Raw genomic sequence first — 20095 nt, 5'->3', positions numbered from 1 at the left:
GAACACACGGGCGCTTTTCATCTTCAAAGCACTCCCTGCGCCAGCTTTCATCCCAGCCCACCTGGGAGGTCTCCGCTATTGCCACCCCCATCTCCCAGTTCTTGGAGAGCTGGGACCTGGCCAAGCTTTGCAGGAGGGAGGGAAGGAGGCAGGGGAGGGTGCATGGCACAGAGGGGAATCCCAACAGCTGGGGCTCTGCCGGGACCTGCCTGACCCAACCGCCGCCCGGCCGTGCCTGCCGGGCCCCGCGCTGGCACGCTGCAGCATGGAACCCATGATTCCCTTCCAGCACCCATCCACTCAGCACCCACAGCCCTGCAGAGCTACCGGCACCCCAAGAGTCCCTGTCCCATCCCAACCTCCACCGCCCCAAGAGACAACACACAGCCTCCAAAACACAGGCATTTAATAAAACTGGTTGCATTATAATTATTATTATTTACAGATCAAACATAAGGAAAACAGTAGAAAAGAGGAACTGTTGTCTTCATAAATACCAGGCCCAGCATGCTGGGGGCTTCTTGCCCACTGGCAGCCAGGAAGGGGAACACAGGCACCCACAGACACTCAGACAGACACACAGCCCTGGGCAGCTTGAAGCAGGGGGTCAGGTTTCCCCCTCATGCCTCAAAGCACCAGGCTTTTCTTCAGCAATAAGATGGGACCACCAGGATGTGGCCACCACCCCAGGCAGTGGGACCCTTTCTGTGGAGGCTGCAAGGGGGCAGCTCCTTCACCGGTGCAGTGTCCCTGCTCCATGCAGGGGGAACCAGCCCCTTGCACCCCACCCAGGGTGCTGGTGAAGAGCAGGACAGGCAGGAGCTGCCAGCAGTGCAGGCAGGGCAGCCACACATGAGGCCCTGTGGGTGTTGAGGACCAGCCACACACCCAGGGACACATGTCCTCTGCCTTCCCACAGGCTTGCAGGAACCTGGCACAGGGGTCTGACAATGGATCCCTGGCCACATCAGGCCAGTGATGCTGCAGCACAGCAGGGCTGAGTTCAAGGGTCCTGTCACCACCAAGAGGTCCCAGGGCACAGTCAGTGCTTTGTCCCCATCCAGCGTTGCCCACTTATGAGCGGCCCATCCCCAGCGCCCACCACGGCACTGCTACACATCGGAGACCTGCTGGGGCTCCCTGGCCTGGCGCAGCCCGTAGAGCCACTTGATGACACGGGCGTTGCGCTCGATGATGGAGATGCCGTAGGGCACGCGCTCCGCCGGCCGTCCCTCCGGCGTGGCGGCGCTGGGTGGCGAGTGGCCGCCCTCCGAGCTGGCCGTGCTCACGCTGTGGAACTTGAGGGACACGATGTCAGAGCTGGCGCGGGCGAAGCGCTCAGCCGCCATGTCCTGCATCTCCTCGGGGTCAAGGCCACAGTAGTTGAAGAAGCGCTCCAGGTCGGCGGTGGCCCGCGAGAGCCGATCGCTCAGGTCCGACTTGGAGCGGTGCAGCAGCGGCTGCCGGCGGGCGCTCTCCGGGCGGGCGGGTGAGCTGCGGGACGGGGTCACAGGCAGCCCACCTGGGATGGGGGATGCAGGCAGAGGTGTCACTGGGCTTCGCGGAGCTCCACAGGGACGGACGTCCACCCTCCGCACGGCCACACTGCCAGGGGGTTTGGTGGTGGCCGGGCTCTCCGGTGGCTTGACAGCCCCCTCCACCTCTGGCGTTTCCGCTCGCCACCTGCACTCCCTGCCCAGCGGGCTCTCCGCCTTAGGGAAGGGGCTGTCACAGAGGTTGATGAGGTTGTTGAGGATCTCCAGGTCAAGGGAGGTCTTCGGGCTGGCAGCATCGGCGCGGCGCGGCCCGGGGGGTGCCCTGCGGCTGGGGGTGAGCACAGCCCGGCGCACTCCAGGGGTGAAGAGGGGCTGCTTGAGCACCAGTGGCTTCACAGGCTCCTGCTTGGTGCTGGCGACCTTCTGGCTCTTTACGTACTTGGCCTTGTCGGCCTCCAGCCTCTCCACTGCGCTGGGCTTCCCGGCCCCCGGCTCGGCGTGCCGGCGGAAATACGCGGGCCCTTTGCGGAGAATACGGACCGGCATGGCCGAGGTGAAAGGCGCCGTCACCGCCACCCCCTTCATGGTGTCACCGGCTTGCAGCGCCTCGACGGGCATCCTCCGTGCCGGCACCGGGACACGGCTGAGCGGCCGCCACGGGCAGCGAGGGGCTCAGGTGCCGTCGGCTGCGGAGAGGAGCCGGAGTGAGAGCGGGGCCGGAGTGAGAGCGGCGGCGATGCTGCCCCTGCCCGCGCCCCGGCCCCACGGCAGACAAAGACAGCCCAGGCTGTGCGGTACCGCACTCGCTGCGCCCCCGGCTCCGGGCTGCCTATTTGAAGGCGGTCACCACGCCTCCGCCGCTGCCGAGCCTCCCCGACAAGTCCCCCGGCCAATCCGCGCCGCACGCCTGCTTCAAACCGCACCGGGGCCAATGGCGCCGGCGGGGAGGGCGCCCCGGTGCCGGCGAGGGGCACCCTGGAGAGAGAGTGGGGGCGGAGAGAGCCAAGCGCCCCTCACTGATGCTCTGCCCAAGTCGCAGGTGCCGGGGGTGCATCGCCCACAACAAGGGGTGCGTTGCGTGTGCCCATCGCCCATGCTCAGGGGTGCACTGCTCACATCCAGGGGGGCAGGTCCTTCTCCCAGGCGTGCATCACCCACTCCCAGGGGAGCACTGATTGCTCCCAGGGGTGCCTTATCTACATCCTTGCATCACCCATGCCCAGGGGTGCATTGCCTGCTCCCAGGCGTGCATCCCCCATGCCCAGGGTTCCATCACCCACCACCCTGCCGGGCTGGTGGATTCGGTGCTCCACTCCCTCTGCTGTTCCCTCAGCTCTCGCAAGCTCCGGGGCTGTTCCCAGGCTCCCTGCTCTCATCCTGGAGCTCCTTGGAAAGTAAGTGGAGTACACGGGGGTTTCCACTCGTGCTTCCCCGGCCGTGGTGTGCTCGGGGCAGCGTGAGGCCCTGTGCACCCCGTGTCCTTGGGTCCCTGCCAACCCCAACAAGCGCAGCCGCCACAACGGTCGCGCAGAGGCACCAGCCCGCCCACAGCGAAAAGGGGGGGGAGGGCACCCAAACCAGCCCTACACCCTTCTGCAGCCCCCTGACCAGAGGTGGACACACCAAGAGTAGCCCCAATACCCAGAGGGGCTCAGCAGTGGCAGGGCACACAGGAGCATATGTGGGTCAGACCCCCTCCCCCAACCCCTTTCCCAAGCTGCTCTGAGATTCCTCCTGAGGGTCCCGATTTGGGGCACTGATGAGCCCGAGGATGTGACAGCAAGCCCCAGCACTCACCAGGTGCAGTGGTGGGCAGGGCGGAGCCGGTGTGCTGTGGCCTCACTCTCTCCCGTGGCAGCCGAGCAGGCAGCTGCCACCGTCACCCGCTCACCTGCGTGCACAAACTTCCTGGGAGCAGCCCAGCGCCTGTCCCAGCGGCACCCACAGCCCCGCCGAGCCGTGGCTGAGCCACAGATGAGCCATGTCTGCACCTCCTACCAGGCCACGGATGCCAGATTCCCCAGAATCAGGACCCCAGCAAGATCCGTGCACAGCACACATCCCCGTGACACGCTGTGACAGACGAGTGGCCAAGGGGGAGGCGGGCTGCCCCTCTCCCCATTCTCGTCCCCTGCCTGGGGGGACATGCTGCCTCCTGACCTGGAAAATGTCTGCAGGGGGGCGGCCAGGCGTGCGACAGCTGGGAACGGTCCCAGGACCGGCACAGATCCTCCTGCCTCCTCCCCGGGGCAGCTTTCTGCACCCCTCTGCCCGACCCCTCGGGTCCAGTGCTGCCCCGCCCCTGTGCCAATGGCCAGCTTCACTGCCCTTGTACCTGTGCCCAGCACAGGGAGGGCTCCTCGGTTCAGCACAGGGGTGCAAAAGTGTCCCCCAGGCAAGGCAAAGAGGGAAAGTGTCCCTACATCAGGCACTGGAGCTCAGCCTTGCACCAGACACTCAGCCAAGCCACAGAGGAGATGGCTGCGAAGTGCAGGGACAAGGACACGGGAGCCCCAGCACAGCCACCAGTGGCCAGCGTGGGGACCCCTCCCCAGCACGGACAGCCCGGCCGGGCACAACCTGCTGCTCCACATTCCTGCGGTGCTGAGCCACTGCGCTGGCACGGCCACACCGAGCTGGGCTGCACCGAGCCAAGCTGAGCTGAGCGGAGCCGCCCTCCGAACAGCCCCAGAAACTCGGCAACAAAATCCCATGCCCCAAACCCAGCTGGAGTTCAGGGATCTGAGCTCTGGGCATTGCCCAGTGTGGCCCCAGCTCCTCTCCCTCCTGGGGTGGGCAGTCCAGCCAGGCTCACATGGCACGCCAGGTCACCTCCTGCCTGGAAGAGCTGCTCCAGAGGTACACGGTTGTGACCCCTTCACCGGCTCACCCAGCCCCACTCTGCTGGCACTGGACCAGCACAGGACCAGCACCACCTCTGCCACCCACCTGGATTGGCCCTGCAGCGTGGGAGCCTCGTTGGCACAGATCAGCTGCCACACTTCTTCTCCCTGCTCTCTTTCCGAGGATGTCCTGATGGTGTCCTGATGTCCCCACCCTCCTGCTCCCCAGCCACGTCCTCCCCGTCTCCCCGCGTGATGGCGGCTGCAGGGTGCTGGAGCGGTTCTGCATGCAAGCGGCTGCCTCTGAGTCAGCGCCGGGCGAGGACACCCTCCGAGCGCTCACATGGGATGGAAACCACAGGGCATTCCTCCATGCCAGGCTGCGCCACGCAGCGTGCCGGAGCCCGGTGACGCCCCGGGTGCCGGTTCAGCCCGCGGTGCTGGTTGGGCAGCCTGGATGCACATACAGCCTGAGGTGCTCACAGTGACAAATCCAAAACGCTTCTGGATGTCACTGCTCGCTGTGGGCAGAGGGTCCTTGTGCTGGGTTAGGGCTTCAGGGACACAGGGGAAAATCCCAGCCTTCCTGTGGGCACCCAGATTCCCTCATATCACTGGTCTGGTCAGTTGGCAGAGCTTGCTCTGATTTGGAAATCTCATTTTGTTTCCCCGCTCACCTAGCAGCAATGAACTCCAAAACATAGGAAAATAAACTGGATAGCAGGAACAGAGGTCACAGACTGGAACAGGGTCACCAAGCCTGCAGCCACTGGACCTGCTGGCCTGAACCCAGCCCCAGGGTGGCTCCTGCACCACAGTACAGGCATCTCCGTTCAGCTCTGCACAGAGGGATCAAGCTTTTGGCTCATGCTATGGAGCTCAGTTACAGCCCTGCATTGTTCAAACGGCTCCTGGAGCAAGACAAGGAGCTGGTGGAGGGAGAAGGGCCAAGGGAAGCACAGAGTCTGCCCTGAGCCCAGATTCGCACAACGGGCTCAGCTAGAAAATCCCAGTTGGTAGGCAAGGGCAGAGCCTGCAGGCTGCGTCCCCCCACAGGTGCTGAGGCTGTGCGGGTGCAGGCAGGAGGCTGCAGGAGCTGCTCGGGCACGTCTGGCCCGTTGGAGTGGGGCGTTGGATCCAGGCAGCGCCCCAAGCCTCGCCCTCCCCGGGAGCATCCCGGGACATGCCCCGGGAAGACAGCCTCCTGCAGGAATGCTCCTCCAGCACCCAGTGAAGGATCCCCACTACTGCTCCAGGAACACGTGGACGGTGTTTGTGAACAGAGGGACAACAAGGCACTGGCAGTGCCTTTGCTCTCACCTTCTACAGACACCCTCGTGCCACTGCCGGGACCTCTTGGATGATAAATTAAGCTGCCAACGAGCAGAAAACACAGTCAGCAGCCAATTCCCCCCTGGAAGTGCTGGGTGGAGGCAGCTACGGGTGCCTGGCAACACCTGCCAAGCTGCAGGGTTGGGGCTCAGCAGTGTGGGCACCCCCATGTAGAGGCATCCCCAGAGCTGAGAGGTCCCCAACCCCTTAATCTTGGGTGTTAACTCCCAAGTGTTTTATTGCAGCCCATTGCCATGCCCTGACCCAGGATAAGCCACCACTTGCTCTTGCCTCAGTTTCCCCAGCAAGAGCTCTACAGAACTGCTCCAGAAGGAACATGGGGACAGAATGGGGAGGCACCCGCTGCACCCAGCATCGCCCCATTCCCTGTGGGCAGAGGGAATGATGCTGCCTGCACCCGGATGTTCACACTCTGTCTCTGCTCAGGGATCCGGGAGCCAGGGAGGTGACAGATGGGGACATGCTGGGCACGAGGCCTTTGTCTGGCCAGTGGTGGCGGCGGCACAGACCCGCAGATGGCGGCTGCCGTGGGGCCGTGGCCGCAGCCCATGGCCAGGCAAGCACTGGGCCCTGGGGATCCGGCCCTTTTGTTGGGGTCTCACCTCCGGCAGCGGCCCCTTCCCTGCTGCCCCCACCAGCCTTTCCACTTTCAACTTGACCTGCTCCTTTCACATGGAAATGGAATGCAAATAGGGCTGAGACTGCCAGGGTCCAGGCTGAGACCCGCCAGCAGGTCCCAAAGTCTGGGGGGGTCATACCCTCTCAAATAGGGTGGCCAGTAGTCTCTGGAGTGAGGGGGTCCCCTTGTCCCCCACTGGAGTAGCAGCCACCCTCTGCCCAGGCAGACCATCCCCACTGCTCACACATGGAAGAAGATATTAGGGGATGGGTCTCACTAGGGCTGAGCTCAAGGACAGACCTCTGCTTTTCTGGGCTGCCAATCTTCCCATGCCCTCCTGCCACCCTGTTACCCCCATGGCAAGGGCAGTGTTCCCACCCTGGGGATCCCCTCTGCACCCCCTGGCATGCGCTGGCTTGCAGTTGGGATGGGCTCCCCAGCCCTGGCTGGATGAGGAGGGGGCTTCCTGGAGGGATGGTCATCACAGCCCAGCAAAGTCCCGCAGGCAGGGACCACTCGGCTACCAAATGTTGCCATCTGCTCCGGGGCCTTTGCTCGCATCTGCCGGGGGTGCGGAGGGGCGAGGGGCCGGGGAGCCGGGAGTTCAGCTGCGGGGCGGGCAGGGGGCGGAGAAGGCACAGGCGGGGCAGGCAGCACGCGTCGCGTGGATTTGGGTGAGTAGCGTGAAGGGGCAACACGGAGGTCCCACACCCAGCACCCCGTCGAACTGCCCCTGCCCTGTAGCCATTCGCCCTTGGGAAGGGTCTCACTGCCAGCTGAGCCGTCTCCTTGTGCCGACAAATTAAACACAGGACAATTGCCGTCCCCTCCCTGTCCCCATGCCCATGGACACACCGTGGCCTCAGCTGTCCTGCACCCACCCCAAGCTCCCTGCGCCTGGTTTCCCCAGCACCTTGCACCTGTTCCCCACCTTCCAGGTCCCCTGGGGTTCTGTACTGGTTTAACTGGGATAGAGTCATTTTGCCCATAGGAGCCAGTGCGGGACTGTTTTGGAGTTGTGCTGAAAGCAGTGCTGATAACCCAGGAGTGTCTGATCCTGGCTGAGCGATGCCCACAGAGCCCCAAGGACTTCTCTGCTCCTCCCGCTGCCCCACCAGTGAGTGAGAGCGCTGGGGCTGCATAGAAACTGTGAGGGGACGTGGATGGAACAGTTCTGCCACTCCCCCTCCCCCCCCCCCGCCCTGGGATACCTTGGACTTACAGGACATCCTTGCTTTTCCTATTAAGCTGACCGTCAGTTTCATCTCTTTTACCATTTTATCTTTCCCCATTTTGTACCCCATCTCACCGGGGGGATGTGTGTGAGTGAGCAGCTGAGGGGGTCTAACCTGCCTGCTGGGATTAAAGCACAGCAGTACCTCAAACTGTGACCATCCCCCTCCACTGTCACCCAGGATCCCTGCAGCCCCGGGGACAAGACTTGTCCCCACTACACCCAACGGCTGCCATGGGTGCTCCCACAGGCACAGGGCAGGGTGGAGGAGCAAACTGTAGTCCCCCGGAGGGACAGGGACAGGTACGGGCACTGCAGATAGGTGGGGCAGGGAAGCAGGCAGGGAAGCAGACGGGTAGAAGGCAGCCCCAGGTTTTGCAGGGCTGCAGCCCGCTCTCCCAGCGACACCCGGTGGGTGCTGGGGGAAGAGCCGCCATGAGGCAATCCTGGGGCGGTGGGTCCTGGGTTGGGAGAGGGGGGATGGCTGCTGGGGGTGACCAGGGGTCTGTCTCCTCACCCGCGTCACCTCCCGGCCGGTGCAAGTGGCTCATCCGCTGGCTCGCGGCTTGGTCCCCGCAGTGTCCCGAGGTGGGACAACTGCCACATTCTGAGGTTCCCCCAGAGCCCCACGCCAACCCGTGACCCCCGCAGAGATCCTGATGGGGACAGGAACCGTCATCGGGTGACACTTGCACCTGCAAGAAGAGTCTGTGATAGGTGGGACGCAGTTCAGGCGGGGACAAGGACAAAGTCCAGGACACCGCCAAGAATAATAACCCCCCTGAGCTGAGGACTCTGCCAGCTGGGACCAAGACGAAGAGCAGAGCAGGGCCAGGCTGTCACCGGTCCGCATCCGGAGGTGGTGACGCGCCCGCCTCACGTCACTGCTCCGGCAGCCAGGACTGGCTCCCGCCCGCGTGGTGCTGCCGGTTCCCTAAAGCGCAGTGAGTTACCCTTGGGAGATTGCCGAGGGACCGGTCAGACCGGAGCCCGTTTCCTTCCTGGCTCCTGCTCCAAGCCCGGTGCCTCCCCGCGGGGCCGGGGCCATGGCTGGGTCGTTGCGCCCGCCGGGCTCAGCCCCGTGAGACGTGAGTTTCCTCTGGCGGCCTCAGCGCGCCGGGGAAGGGCTGGAAACGGCTCTGCGGGACCGGGGCGGGCACGGAACGTGGGGACATGGGACGTGAGAGTTCCTCCCAGGAGCGGGATGGGAGTGGGCAAGGGATGTGTCCGGAGCCCGGCTGACTCAGCTGATTGGTGCGAGCAGAGGCTGGGCTGCAGGTTGGGCTGCTGGGGCCTGTCGCCCGCGGTCACCGGAGCGTGCCGGGATCGCGCGGATCCTGACTGGAAGGGGACGGGCGCTGCGTCGTCCTGCCCTGCAGATGCAGTGGGAGGTACGAGGCGTCCATTCCCAGCCGAGCAGCTGCCCAGGCCACTCAGCCCCCAGGTGAGAGCCCTCTTCCCCCTGCACCCGGCTGTGCCGAGCCCTTCCAGGCTTCACGGAACTGCAACGTGAGCTGGCACAGGTTCAATGCCCTCCTGGGTACCGCACCTGGTGCTGCCAAGCCCCAGCTCTCTGGGATGAGACCAGGCAAAGCTCATCAGGATCCACACCCAGGGCAGGAGGGCACCATATCATCACTTGAAGGGGGCAGAGGGGTCCACAGGGCCTGCAGAGGGCAAAGTGGGGCTGGGCTGGGCTGTGCGTCCCACACCCTCGTGGCACGTAGGAGGGAAGCTGTTCTGCCAACACAGGCAGTGGTCATGGGAGGACAGGGCCAGGATCTGGAAGGATCAGATCTCACCTCACCATTCATCAAAGTTTCTCCCCCCAGCACAGCAGCGTCACTCGCAGGCCCAGACACCCAGCCTCAAGCCATGGCACTGCTCACCCACCTTCTGGCCTCTGCCTTCGGCATGGGCTCCTGGGTGGCCATCAACGGGCTGTGGGTGGAGCTGCCACTGCTGGTGACAGTGCTGCCAGAGCAGTGGTACCTCCCCTCCTACATCACCATCATCATCCAGATGGCCAACGTGGGACCACTCTTTGTCACCCTCTTGAATCGCTTTCGGCCTGGCTTGCTGAAGGAGATGGCTGTTATCTATGCAATTGTGTCCATGGGTGTCATTGCCTGCTTGCTCCTGGCTTTCCTCTGGAACCACACGTCCCTCATTGCCGGAACATCCCACAGCATCCCCTTCCTAATCCTTACCTTCTTCCTGGCCCTGGTGGACTGCACCTCCTCTGTCACTTTCCTGCCCTTCATGATGCAGCTGCAGCCCCAGTACACAAACACCTTCTTCATAGGCGAAGGGCTAAGTGGGCTGATCCCTTCTCTCATTGCCCTGGGCCAGGGCTCTGGTATCTCCAGCTGCACCAACGTAAGCTACAAGGTCAACATCACCACTGGCAATGAGACCGTGGAGAGCACCATCTTCCATCTGGAGACCCACTACCTCCCACCCAACTTCTCCACCCTCATCTTTTTCCTGCTCATGACTGCAATGATGCTGACCTGTTTGCTGGCCTTCTTCTTCCTCACCCGGCAGCCCAAGGTGTGGGAGCTCTCTCAGCAGCACCTCTTTCCCAGCAGCATTGTGCTGAACTCATTTGACCAGATCCTTGACGAGGGAGCTGACTCGCACCTGAGCAGGGGCTGCTCATGCCCAAAGGATCCCAAGGGACCTGGGGACATCGTGCCACAGAAGATCTCCTACTCCCTAACCCAGCTCACCCTCATCTACCTCCTCATCGCCTGGGTGAGCGCCCTAACAAACGGGGTCCTGCCATCGGTGCAGTCCTACTCCTGCCTGCCCTACGGACACACCACGTACCACCTGGCAGCCACGCTCAGCTCCATGTCCAATCCCCTGGCCTGCATCATGGCCATGTTCCTGCCCAGCAGGTGAGTTGCAGGGCCCTGGGGGTGGCAGCAGGGTGCACACCAGAGGCTTCTGCCCCAAGAGCGGCCCCTCCTTTGCAAGGGTTGGGGTTGTGGGCAGCGGGTGGGAGAGGGCCTGTGGGGTGTCCATGTCCTGACAGCACAGACACCCCAGGAAAGGAGGATGGAGCCAGCAAGGAGCTGGAATGTGCTGCATGTCTGTGCTGCTCACCAGGGAAAGGTAGTGTTCTCCAGTGACACTCACATGTCCCTTGCAGGTCCCTGACCCTGATGGTCATCCTCACAATGGCAGGGACAGGCTTTGGTGCCTACAACATGGCCATCGCAGTGATGAGTCCCTGCCCACTCCTCCAGCAGTCCCAGTGGGGCGATGTCATCATCGTAAGTCACGGTGTCCCTCTCACTCAGGGAGGTCTTTGATGCCACACCTGGACCTGACCTCACCACAATGTCCCCACAGTAGGGAAACCCTGGCCCTGACCACTTTTCCACCTGTGCCAGCAGGTCCTCTCCTGGGTGCTGTTCACCGGGACGCTCTCCTACATGAAGGTGATGGCCGGGGTGATCCTGCGGAGCCGCAGCCGCAGCGCGCTGGTGTGGTACGGGGCGCTGGAGCAGCTGGGCTCCCTCCTCGGGGCACTGATCATGTTCCCCCTTGTCAACGTCTATGGCCTTTTCAAATCTGCTGACTACTGCAGCCTGCAGTGCCCAGCATGAGTGGGGTGGACGCCCCAAAACCGCTGCTCTTGCCAGCATGAACTCCCAAAATCAATGAGGCTGGCTGGCTGGGAAGCAGCGCTGGGACCAGGACGGCTGCAGACACGGCTCCCTGATGGGCTCTGCCAGGGCGCAGCATCTCCAGGGCTTTGTCCCCAGCTTGGGCACGGGATGTTCCATCCTGTGAAAGTAATAGAAGGTGTTTTACTCAGCCCTCTGCCTCCCTGCTGCCTGCACCCCCCATGTTGAGGGGGCTGTCTGTGCCAGTGCCCCCCACCTGGGTACCTCTCAACTGGGCCATGCCCAGTCCCTTCCCCTGGGGGATCCGGCACAGTTTGGCATCGTGCCCTAAAGCCCCCCTGGACTCTGTGGGTGGGCACAGCCCCAGCTGCGCCCGGCAGCACCGGTGGCGTTCCTGGCCCTGTGCTATGGCAGCTGCCCCCAGACAGGGGGTTTGCAGCCGGCTGTGGGAAGTGGGGACAAAGGCAGCCGTGGGGAGGGGGGTGGTGGGGGAACACGGAACATTCACAAGGCCCCCAATAGTAGCTGGGGAAACTGAGGCACAGTGGGACTGGAGTGACATGTGTGATGTTTGCCACCCTCTGCTGTGGTCCCATCCATGCTTTCTGCTCCCTCCCCATAGCCCTGTGCCCCCCTGCACCCCATTTCAGCCCCGCTGCACCTTGAGGTGGGCAGAGCTGAATGGGGGGGGCCGCAGCAGAGCCTCGCACCAGAGCAGTGCAGGCAGAGGGCCCGTGGCAGCGGTGGCACAGCGCCAGTGCCAGGGTTGGCCCACCTGGTACCTAACTGTGCCCCAGCCATGCCAGCCAGGACAGGGGCTGAATGGACACTGGGACATGGCAGGCACGGGAGGTCAGGGCAGTAGCAGCCCCGGGATGGGACAGCACAGGTGCCCTGCACGCGCCTGCGCCCCTTCCCTGGGGCACGAGGCAGCCGGGCCTTTGTCCCCGGCCCTTTGTCTGGCATCTGCTCCCTGCGCCGGCGGCAGCACCAGACCACGGATTGGAGCCACTTCGGGGCTCCGGCTGCGACCCGGACGCCTCTGGGAAGAACGAGATTGGAATACCTAATGGCCAGCAGCCCCCCAAGCTGGCAGTGGTGGGGGTCCTGCAGCTGAGGCAGCAGAGAGGGAAGGAGTGGGGGCTCTGCCTCCTGGCACTAGTGGGCATCCTCTGGCAGATCCTGGCTGACCCCACAGCCCTTGTCCAGGATCCATGGAGGATGAGGGAGCTGAGGACTGGTGGGAGATGTGGGGGCACTGCCGGACAGTTTGTCTCATTCCAGTAGCAGGATATGTCCCTTGTGGGTAGACTGGGAGCTGGAGTAGGGACCTGACCTCTCTTCTCCTGCCCCCCAAGAGGATGATCCTGCCCTTGGGAGCCCCCAAAACCCCTCACCCACAGTACCCCTGCAGACCCCTCCCTCTTGTCGAGGAAACAATTGCCTCCGATGGGAATTATTTCCATACAGCTGCTCAGGAAGGCACAAACCCGGTGGAGGAAGGCTGAGCCTTTCTTCTGGCGCTGCTCCCCCTCCCCACAGGGGCGGGGGCAGGTTTGGGGGGGCCCAGGCGCTGCCGTCAGCGCTATCAGCTCGGCAGGGCTGGCTGCGGTTATTACCATACATTATCGCAGTCCCCTGCCTCCGAAAGGAGCCGGGGCTGCTCCCCCCTCCCATCCCTCCCTCCTCCTGCCTTTTACACTTAATTACCTCCCTTATTACACCGCAGCCTGGAGAGAGACAAAATCCCAGGGCAGCGGGCAGGCAGGCAGCAGGCAGCGGGCGGGCGGGCAGCGGGCAGCGGGCAGGCAGTGGCAGGCAGCGGGCAGGCAGGCCCAACTAGGGCGTAAGTAATCGCCCGTTCTGCCAGCGTGCCTTCCAGGAGAGAACAGGCACACGCACGGATAAATAAATCGGGGAGCGGAGGCCAGGAGCCCAGAGTGTGTGTGGGATGCCGCGAGCAGCCCGGCAGGCGATGTCCCCTCGGGGCCGCAGCCCTGCGGGAGAGGTGACCTTGAACTTGGCAGAGCCTTGACGTCAGGGCAGCGCTGCAGGGACAGATGGGACTCGTGGTGCTGCCGGCAATCCCTGGCCAAGCGCTGCGGGAGCAAGTGGAGAGACCCCAGCCCACATGGGGAGCAGCCCTGGGATCCTGTAGGATGTGGAGTGCTGTGGATATGGGATGCTCTGGGATGGGGGATGCTGTGAGCTATGGGATGCACTTAGCTGTGGAATGCTGTGAGATGCTGTGGGATACTGTGGGATATCAGATGCTGTGAGATGCTGTGGGATGCTGTGGAATGATGTGGGCTGTGAGATGCCCTGGGCTATAGGATACTGTAGGATGCCATGGGATGCCCTGGGCTGTGGAGTACCACACAAAGCAGTGAGCAGGGGCACTGCGATGCAGAGCTGGCTCCAGATGTGGCTCTGGGCATGACTGAAGTAGCAGACATGGCTGCAAGCAGGCAGGCCCATGGTGCTGCCTGTGTGGATGCTGCTTTTGGTTCCCAGACCCAGTGCCACATCCCTGGCCAAAGGGGCTGGTGTGCCCAGGGCTGCCCCGTGCCAGCACTCTGCCTGTGGTGACAGCAGAGGGACTGTCCTTATTAAGTGCTGCAACACTTTGGGCATTGCACAAGGCTCAGGGAAAGCGCGGCCAGCTGCCAGTCAGGTCCCCGTGTCACCCAGTGGCCCTCAGATGGCACAACTCCGGCCTTCAGATGGCACAACTGCAGGGAAAGGCAGCCCCGGACCAGCAGCTGCCTGCAGCGGAGCGCAGAGAGGAGGGGGGGAGTGGGAGTGGGGGCTCCAGTGAGAGGAGGGGGGAGTAAGAGTGGGGGCTCTGGCCGGGAACAATGAACTGCCACGAGCCCGGCTATTGTTGTGGCTCCGAAGGTCACAGTGCTTCCTGGGGACTGAAAGTGGGACAGGGACATGGGAAGGGGAGAGAAGGTGGGAAAAGAGGGATGGGAACTGTGAGCAGGGATGGGGACAAGAGATGAGAGCAGGGAAGAGGGGAAAGGGTTGAGGACAGAGAAAAAGGTACAGAGGAAGGGAGAAGGGAAAGAGTCAGTGGAAAGGGTCTGTGGACAGAGATGAGAGCAGGGAAGATGGATGGGAATGAGAACTGGGAACAGGGATAGGAACAAGGACAAGGAAAGGAGAAAGGGACAAGAAGCAGGAACAGGGACAGGGATGGAGACAAATCAAGGGACAGGGGACAGGAATGGGGCAGGGGACATGGATAGAGACAGGGATGGGGATGAGGACTCCCGCCCGGCAGACCCGTCCTTCCCTGGCCCCGGGGACTGGCGGCAGGGAGACAAAGGCGGTGGGAGGCAGAGGCATGTGCCCCCCCTCCCGTCTCCCCCCCGTCCCCCTGTGTCCCCATTGTCCGTGGCCGGGGTGGGGGGAGGAACCAGGGGGAGGGACCAGGGACCCCACAGTGTCGTGATGCCCGGGGCACCCCGCGCTACCGGCGGCTCGGGGGGCTCTGGGGGGGCTCCGGGCGCGGCCGGGCGAAGCAGCCCCCTCCCCCCCCCGACCGCCTGCCTTCCTCCTCCTCCCCCTCTTCCCCACCTCCTTCTCTTCCTCCTCCTCCTCCTCCTCCTCGCCGCCCTGCCGCCTCCCCGCCCCTCGCACTCGCCTCCCCGCGCCTCTCCGTGCGCACCGCCGGGGCCGAGCGCCGGGGCCGGGGAGGGGGGGGCCGGGGCCGGTGTGGGGGCCGGGGCCGGTGGCGGTGCCGGTACCGGAGGTGTCCAGCGCTGCCCGGCCCCGCCATGCCCCGCTCCTTCCTGGTGAAGAAGCTGAAAGCGGAGGCGTTCCCGGCCGCCGGGGCCCCTGCGCCCCCCTACGCCCCCCTGGAGCCCCCCTACACGCTGCCCGGCCCCGCCGCTGGCGATGGTGAGTGCGGGGCCGGGGGTCCGGAGGGGCCCCCCCGCCTCTATTGTCTGTGCGCCCGGCGGGGCACTGGGAAGGAGACACGGGGGGACGCAGGGCAGGACGGGGAGGGGGTCCCCGCGTTGTGTCCCGCAGCGGGCAAGGGGTGCGGGGTGGGGTGTGTCATCCCTCGGCGCCGTCTTGTCCCCGGCTCCGGGGCCAGCGGCCGCTGCCAAAGTTGGTCCTTGGGGAAACATCCCCTGCGTGACAGCGTCAGCCCCGTGGGCAGCCCCGAGTCCCCCCCGCCCATGGGACACCGAGGTGGGCTCCTTCCCACGACAAGTTGGGGGGATAAGAAGCAACCAGTCTGCCGGGGCGGCGGGGGGCGGCGGGGGGCGGCAGCCTCGCCGTGCCGGAGGGTTTCATTGTTCGCAGCGGTGCCCCGAGCCCCCCTGGGAGCGCGGCGGGGGCTGGCGCCGTCCGGGGCACGGGGAGCGGGGAGGGAGACCAGGGGGTACCCCCGGCAGCGGGAGAGGTGCAAAAGGCTGGACTGGGGGTGGCCGTGGTCCTTGGAATCCCGTCCTGCGTGGGAACACTGGGGTGGGCTCGGAGTTCCCCGGGCTTGGCACAGCCCTACAACGGGGCAGCCCAGGCACCTGCACAGAAAGAGAGGCTGGCCGTGGGTCGGGGGGTCTGTTGCATAGGCTGGGGAGTCTTAGCTGCTCATGGATTGGGAAACGGAGCTGGATGCGGGAATGGGCCTGATCCATGCACAAGCTAACATCGCACAGCCGCTGCGGCGCTTGTCCCCCCGGTTCTAGCGCTCCCCAGCCCTTGGTGGGCTTTCCCTGCCAGGGGCCGGGGTGCGAAGCCTGTCCGGTCTGGGGGTCCTCTGCTCCCCGCTATCAACCAGGAGCCGGTGGGGGAGGGATGTGCTGCAGCTGGGCAGAAGCTGCCGACGCTGCTCTCCTGGAAATAACCTTGCTGCATGCTCGGAGGCAGCGTGAGAAATTGCTGAGCAGAGCGCTTTCTGCACAGCCCGCGCTGTCAGCACGGCGCGGGGGACGGGGGGGGCCCGGCTCTGCCCCTGCCCCACAGCCCCCTTCCCACACTAGGCATCCCTGGCCGCCACGGGACAAACGGCAGCAGTTGCTTGCCAAGGGGTCCCGTGGGTGCTGCCAGAGGCTGTGTGGATTTAGGGGATGCTCAGCTGCAGCTGTGGTGGGATGTCCCTGCTGCCCCACGGTGTGCATGGGTCAGCCCAGCTGTGCACTGACCCCAAGCCCCCGATAGCCCCTCTGTCACTATCAGTGGGGATGCGGCCTCTGAAGCAGCTTGCAAGGACCAGTGTGCACAAGGCAGGGGACTGCTGGGACCAATTTGGGGGTGTTGGGGTGTCAGTACGTCCCCAGGATTGCTGGTCTCATGGGAAGGGGGCTGCACTGCTGCTCCTGCTGTCACCTTTGTGTGACAGCACAGAGGGACTGGGATGCCAACGCAGCGCCCACTCTGACACAGGTTGGGAGACCCACATACGAAGCAGTGTCATGAGCAGACTTGCACCAATGTCACATGTGTGTGACACCAGTGGACTGGTACCCGAGTCTAGCTCCACACCTGGGGGGCTGTGCATCGCTCAGTTTGGCAGGAGGCCAGGGACCTGGTGCTGCTGCCCTCCTGGTGCTGTCCCATCTCCAGGGAATAGGCCCTGCGGGGACAGCAGAGAGGTGGGGGGCTCTCCCAGCCCCTTTGCTGAGGAAGGAGAACCTGGAGCAGCCTTATCCCCCCCATCCGGGCTGCCCATGGAGCGTAGCTCATTACCGGCACGGCCCCGGTGAACAATGAGCTCCCGGCACCGACAGCTGTCTGGCAGCTAATAGCCCCTGGGGGCTGCCCGCAGCCGGGGCAGGCGCAGCTGGACGTTCCGCAGCTCCATCCCCAGTTCCCATCCCAGGCAGCCCTGCGGGATGGGACCCATCCTGCTGACAGATGCAGACAGGAGCCAGGGCAGGACAATGCCGCTCTGGTGCTCAGTGGCTCCACAGGGACAGGAACCAGTTTGGGGGGGACAACTCTGGTTCTGCACCTTCCATGGGAAATTTTAGCTTGTGGCTTTTTCCTGTCCCTGGTGAAGCTGCTCTGGAGGGACAATGACCCCACTGTGTTGTCCCCACAGGGTACCTCCAGCACTGCCTGGCGCCAGCTGGCTACGACACTGACAAGAAGCAAGGCCTGCCACCACCGCCACCAGACCCAGCCTACGCACCCGGCCACGAGGAGTACAGCGATCCTGAAAGCCCCCAGTCCAGCTTTTCCGCCCGCTACTTCAATGGGGAGGCAGCAGTGACAGACAGCTATTCCATGGATGCCTTCTTCATCACGGACGGGCGGTCGCGCCGGCGCAGCGAGAGCCAGCGCCGTGGCAGCCACCGTCACTCCTGCCCCGAGTGCGGCAAGACCTACGCCACCTCCTCCAACCTCAGCCGGCACAAGCAGACCCACCGCAGCCTGGACAGCAAGATGGCGAGGAAATGCCCCACCTGCGGGAAGGCGTACGTCTCCATGCCCGCCCTGGCCATGCACGTCCTCACCCACAACCTCAAGCACAAGTGCGACGTGTGCGGCAAAGCCTTCAGCCGGCCCTGGCTGCTGCAGGGCCACATGCGGTCCCACACCGGGGAGAAGCCGTTCGGCTGCTCCCACTGCGGGAAAGCCTTCGCCGACCGCTCCAACCTGCGCGCCCACATGCAGACCCACTCCGCCTTCAAGCACTACAAGTGCAAGCAGTGCGAGAAGACCTTCGCCCTCAAGTCGTACCTCAACAAGCACTACGAGTCCGCCTGCTTCAAGGGCTCCGAACACAGCTGTGCAATAGGGAACTAGCCCCCCAAACCCTGTGGCACATCCTCATTCCCAACCTCATCCTTCTATCCCATCCCCGTCCCCATCCCCATCTCATCCCATGCCCATCCCTATTCCCCTATACATCCCATCCTGTCCCCATCCCGATCCCATCTTGGTCCCAGTCCCTGTGCCAGCACTCCTGCAGCTGCAGCCAGCTGGTTTGTTGCTGTGCTGAGACTGGAGGACACATCCCCACAGACTCACTCCCCATCTGCTCCCTGGGAAGGGGGTCCCCCACAGTGGGATCCAGCTCCTTTCCCCTGGGTCCCAGAGCCCCCCCCGCAGCCAGGCAGGTCTCTCTGCGGGGGACTCACCTGAGGACCTCTTCCTGACCCAGGAGAGACTTTCCTCCCCTAGCTTGTGACTTTCACTTCTATTTATTTAATTTATTACTATTATTTATTTAGAGCTGCTGCTTCTCTTCCCGGGGGATCCCGGGGGAGAAAAGACACTTTTCTGCTCCCCGCTAGGAGCAAACCCTCCCCTTGACCCTAATCTTGATGAGACCACGTGCTGGTGTTACTGCCAGCTTGGCAGGACTGATGGCCACTGAGGTTGACAGAGGGCAGGGCTGCCAGTCACCCTTGGAGCCTTGGGTCCCTGCAGCCCACCACACAGGGCACCCGGCTGCCCCTCTGCCCCGTGGCACAATGTTCACCCTGGCACTGCAGATCTGCAGCCCTGGAGTCAGGGGAAGAGCCAAGGGAGGAGCCAGGGGCTTCCAGCAGAGATCACAGGACACAACTTCCATTGGCTCCCAGCTCCTGGCTTGGCCAGGCACAACTGGCCCCTGCCACAGTGATGGGGAATAGCCCCCCCAGGCAGGTGCAGCCCCCCTCACCGTGCAAAGGGCTGGGCTGGCAGCTGGGCTGGAGACCCAGCCCTGGGGCAGGTAGTACCCGAACCCCCAACCACCCCCCCATGTATCCTCAGCCCCTTCTCCAGCCGGCTCCCGGCTCCCTCGCCATTGCCCCCCACCTGCACTCAGGAGGAGGGGGTCAGAGTAGCTGTAAAGTTTGGGTGAGTCTATTTAAATGTTCTTATTTATATTATTTATAACTTATGCTTTTCACTATTTATTTGTCAAGACTGGCCGGGCCATGCCAGCGCTGGCTCGCAGGAGGTGGCAGAGCTGCAGCAGAAGTGCCGTGCCCAGGACAGAGCCACGGTGACACGGACGGGGACAGGACCCCGAGAGCGGACTGTGTGGCGGGCACGGAGGCAGGAGGGCACGAGCTGTCCCGGCAACCCAGGCTCCATGTCCTGCAAGCCTCCCACAAAGGCAAAGCCCTTCTCATTTGTCTTCCTTGCTTCCACGAGCTCCTGCTTTGCTCCGTGCCCCGCGCCAGCCCAGTGGGGACAAACCAGCCACTCTATGCAACCTCCCGGCGGAGCGCCCCCGCACCGGCCCCGGAGCAAGCGCCGCGCACGGCATTCCGGAGCGGGGCCCGACCCACGCCTCCGCTTCCTACCTCGGGCCGCGAGTTGCCACAGCCCCATCACCCTGTGCCGGCCCCCAACACTTCGGGACTCAGCCCGGCACCCCGCGGGGCCGCACTCGCGTACCCCCACACCGTCTTCCTGCGCCGTCTTCCTCCCTCCACCGTCTTCCCCCCGCTGCCTCGGTGCCTGTGTTGGTCACGGGTTGAGTGGGGATGTCCCTGTCATGGTCCTCGCTGCCATGGCACGGTGACCACATGTCCGCACCCCACAGAGGGGATGAGCATGGCCCTGGCCACGCAGGCACCCCACCGGGTTTCCCCCGCGATGCCGGCGCCGTTCCGCGGAGCACGGTGTCCTGAGGCCGGCAGGCTTGGAGCACTGCGCCGCTGCCCCTCTCTCCTGTAAATAGCAGATACTACAGCAATAATTTTCCGTGCATGATAGATTTTTTCTGCCAGGTTTTGTACTCGCCAGCCCCAGTATGACAAGTCTACTGAGATCCGGCCACCCGCAGTATTACTTGTAATGCAATTCAGGGATATAAAAGGGATTTCTGCCACTAACCATGTGTCTTGGGGGATTTGTGTCAGCGGTAGTGGGTGGCGGCACGCGAGCTGCCACCCTGCCCATCCCACGGTGCCCTGTGCCCACGCCCACTCCTGGGCTGGAGCATCCTGGAAAGA

At 63.9% G+C, this 20095-nt stretch overlaps 3 protein-coding genes across 6 annotated transcripts; 2 read left to right on the top strand and 1 right to left on the bottom strand.

Annotated features, from left to right (window-relative positions):
- Nucleotides 1-389: 389 nt before the first annotated feature.
- FAM110A (family with sequence similarity 110 member A) lies at nucleotides 390-4466 on the bottom strand. Its single transcript, XM_053992881.1, has 2 exons — nucleotides 4446-4466; nucleotides 390-2182 (listed from the first exon to the last, which is right to left on the bottom strand). The coding sequence occupies exon 2, from the start codon at nucleotides 2112-2114 to the stop codon at nucleotides 1113-1115; it is 1002 nt and encodes a 333-aa protein (XP_053848856.1). The 5' UTR covers nucleotides 2115-2182; nucleotides 4446-4466; the 3' UTR covers nucleotides 390-1112.
- Nucleotides 4467-8068: 3602 nt separating this feature from the next.
- Nucleotides 8069-11373, top strand: SLC52A3 (solute carrier family 52 member 3). 4 transcript variants are annotated; one of them, XM_053992638.1, is made up of 4 exons: nucleotides 8069-8489; nucleotides 9378-10448; nucleotides 10703-10826; nucleotides 10950-11373. In XM_053992638.1, the coding sequence occupies exons 2-4, from the start codon at nucleotides 9421-9423 to the stop codon at nucleotides 11160-11162; spliced, it is 1365 nt and encodes a 454-aa protein (XP_053848613.1). In that variant the 5' UTR covers nucleotides 8069-8489; nucleotides 9378-9420; the 3' UTR covers nucleotides 11163-11373. The 4 variants fall into 4 exon arrangements, with proteins under 4 accessions (XP_053848613.1, XP_053848612.1, XP_053848611.1 ...); XM_053992637.1 differs by having other exon boundaries at nucleotides 8069-8633; XM_053992636.1 differs by lacking the exon at nucleotides 8069-8489 and adding an exon at nucleotides 8817-8989.
- Nucleotides 11374-14840: 3467 nt separating this feature from the next.
- SCRT2 (scratch family transcriptional repressor 2) lies at nucleotides 14841-19975 on the top strand. Its single transcript, XM_053992639.1, has 2 exons — nucleotides 14841-15089; nucleotides 17242-19975. Exons 1-2 carry the CDS (start codon nucleotides 14966-14968, stop codon nucleotides 17946-17948), a joined length of 831 nt encoding a protein of 276 aa, XP_053848614.1. The 5' UTR covers nucleotides 14841-14965; the 3' UTR covers nucleotides 17949-19975.
- Nucleotides 19976-20095: the final 120 nt, after the last annotated feature.

This window comes from Vidua macroura, chromosome 17 (genome assembly GCF_024509145.1).
Source record: "Vidua macroura isolate BioBank_ID:100142 chromosome 17, ASM2450914v1, whole genome shotgun sequence".
In the NCBI taxonomy this organism is placed as follows: domain Eukaryota; kingdom Metazoa; phylum Chordata; class Aves; order Passeriformes; family Viduidae; genus Vidua; species Vidua macroura.
The sequence above is the reverse complement of the archived record's forward strand: the minus strand, read 5'-3'. Positions and strand labels throughout refer to the sequence as shown.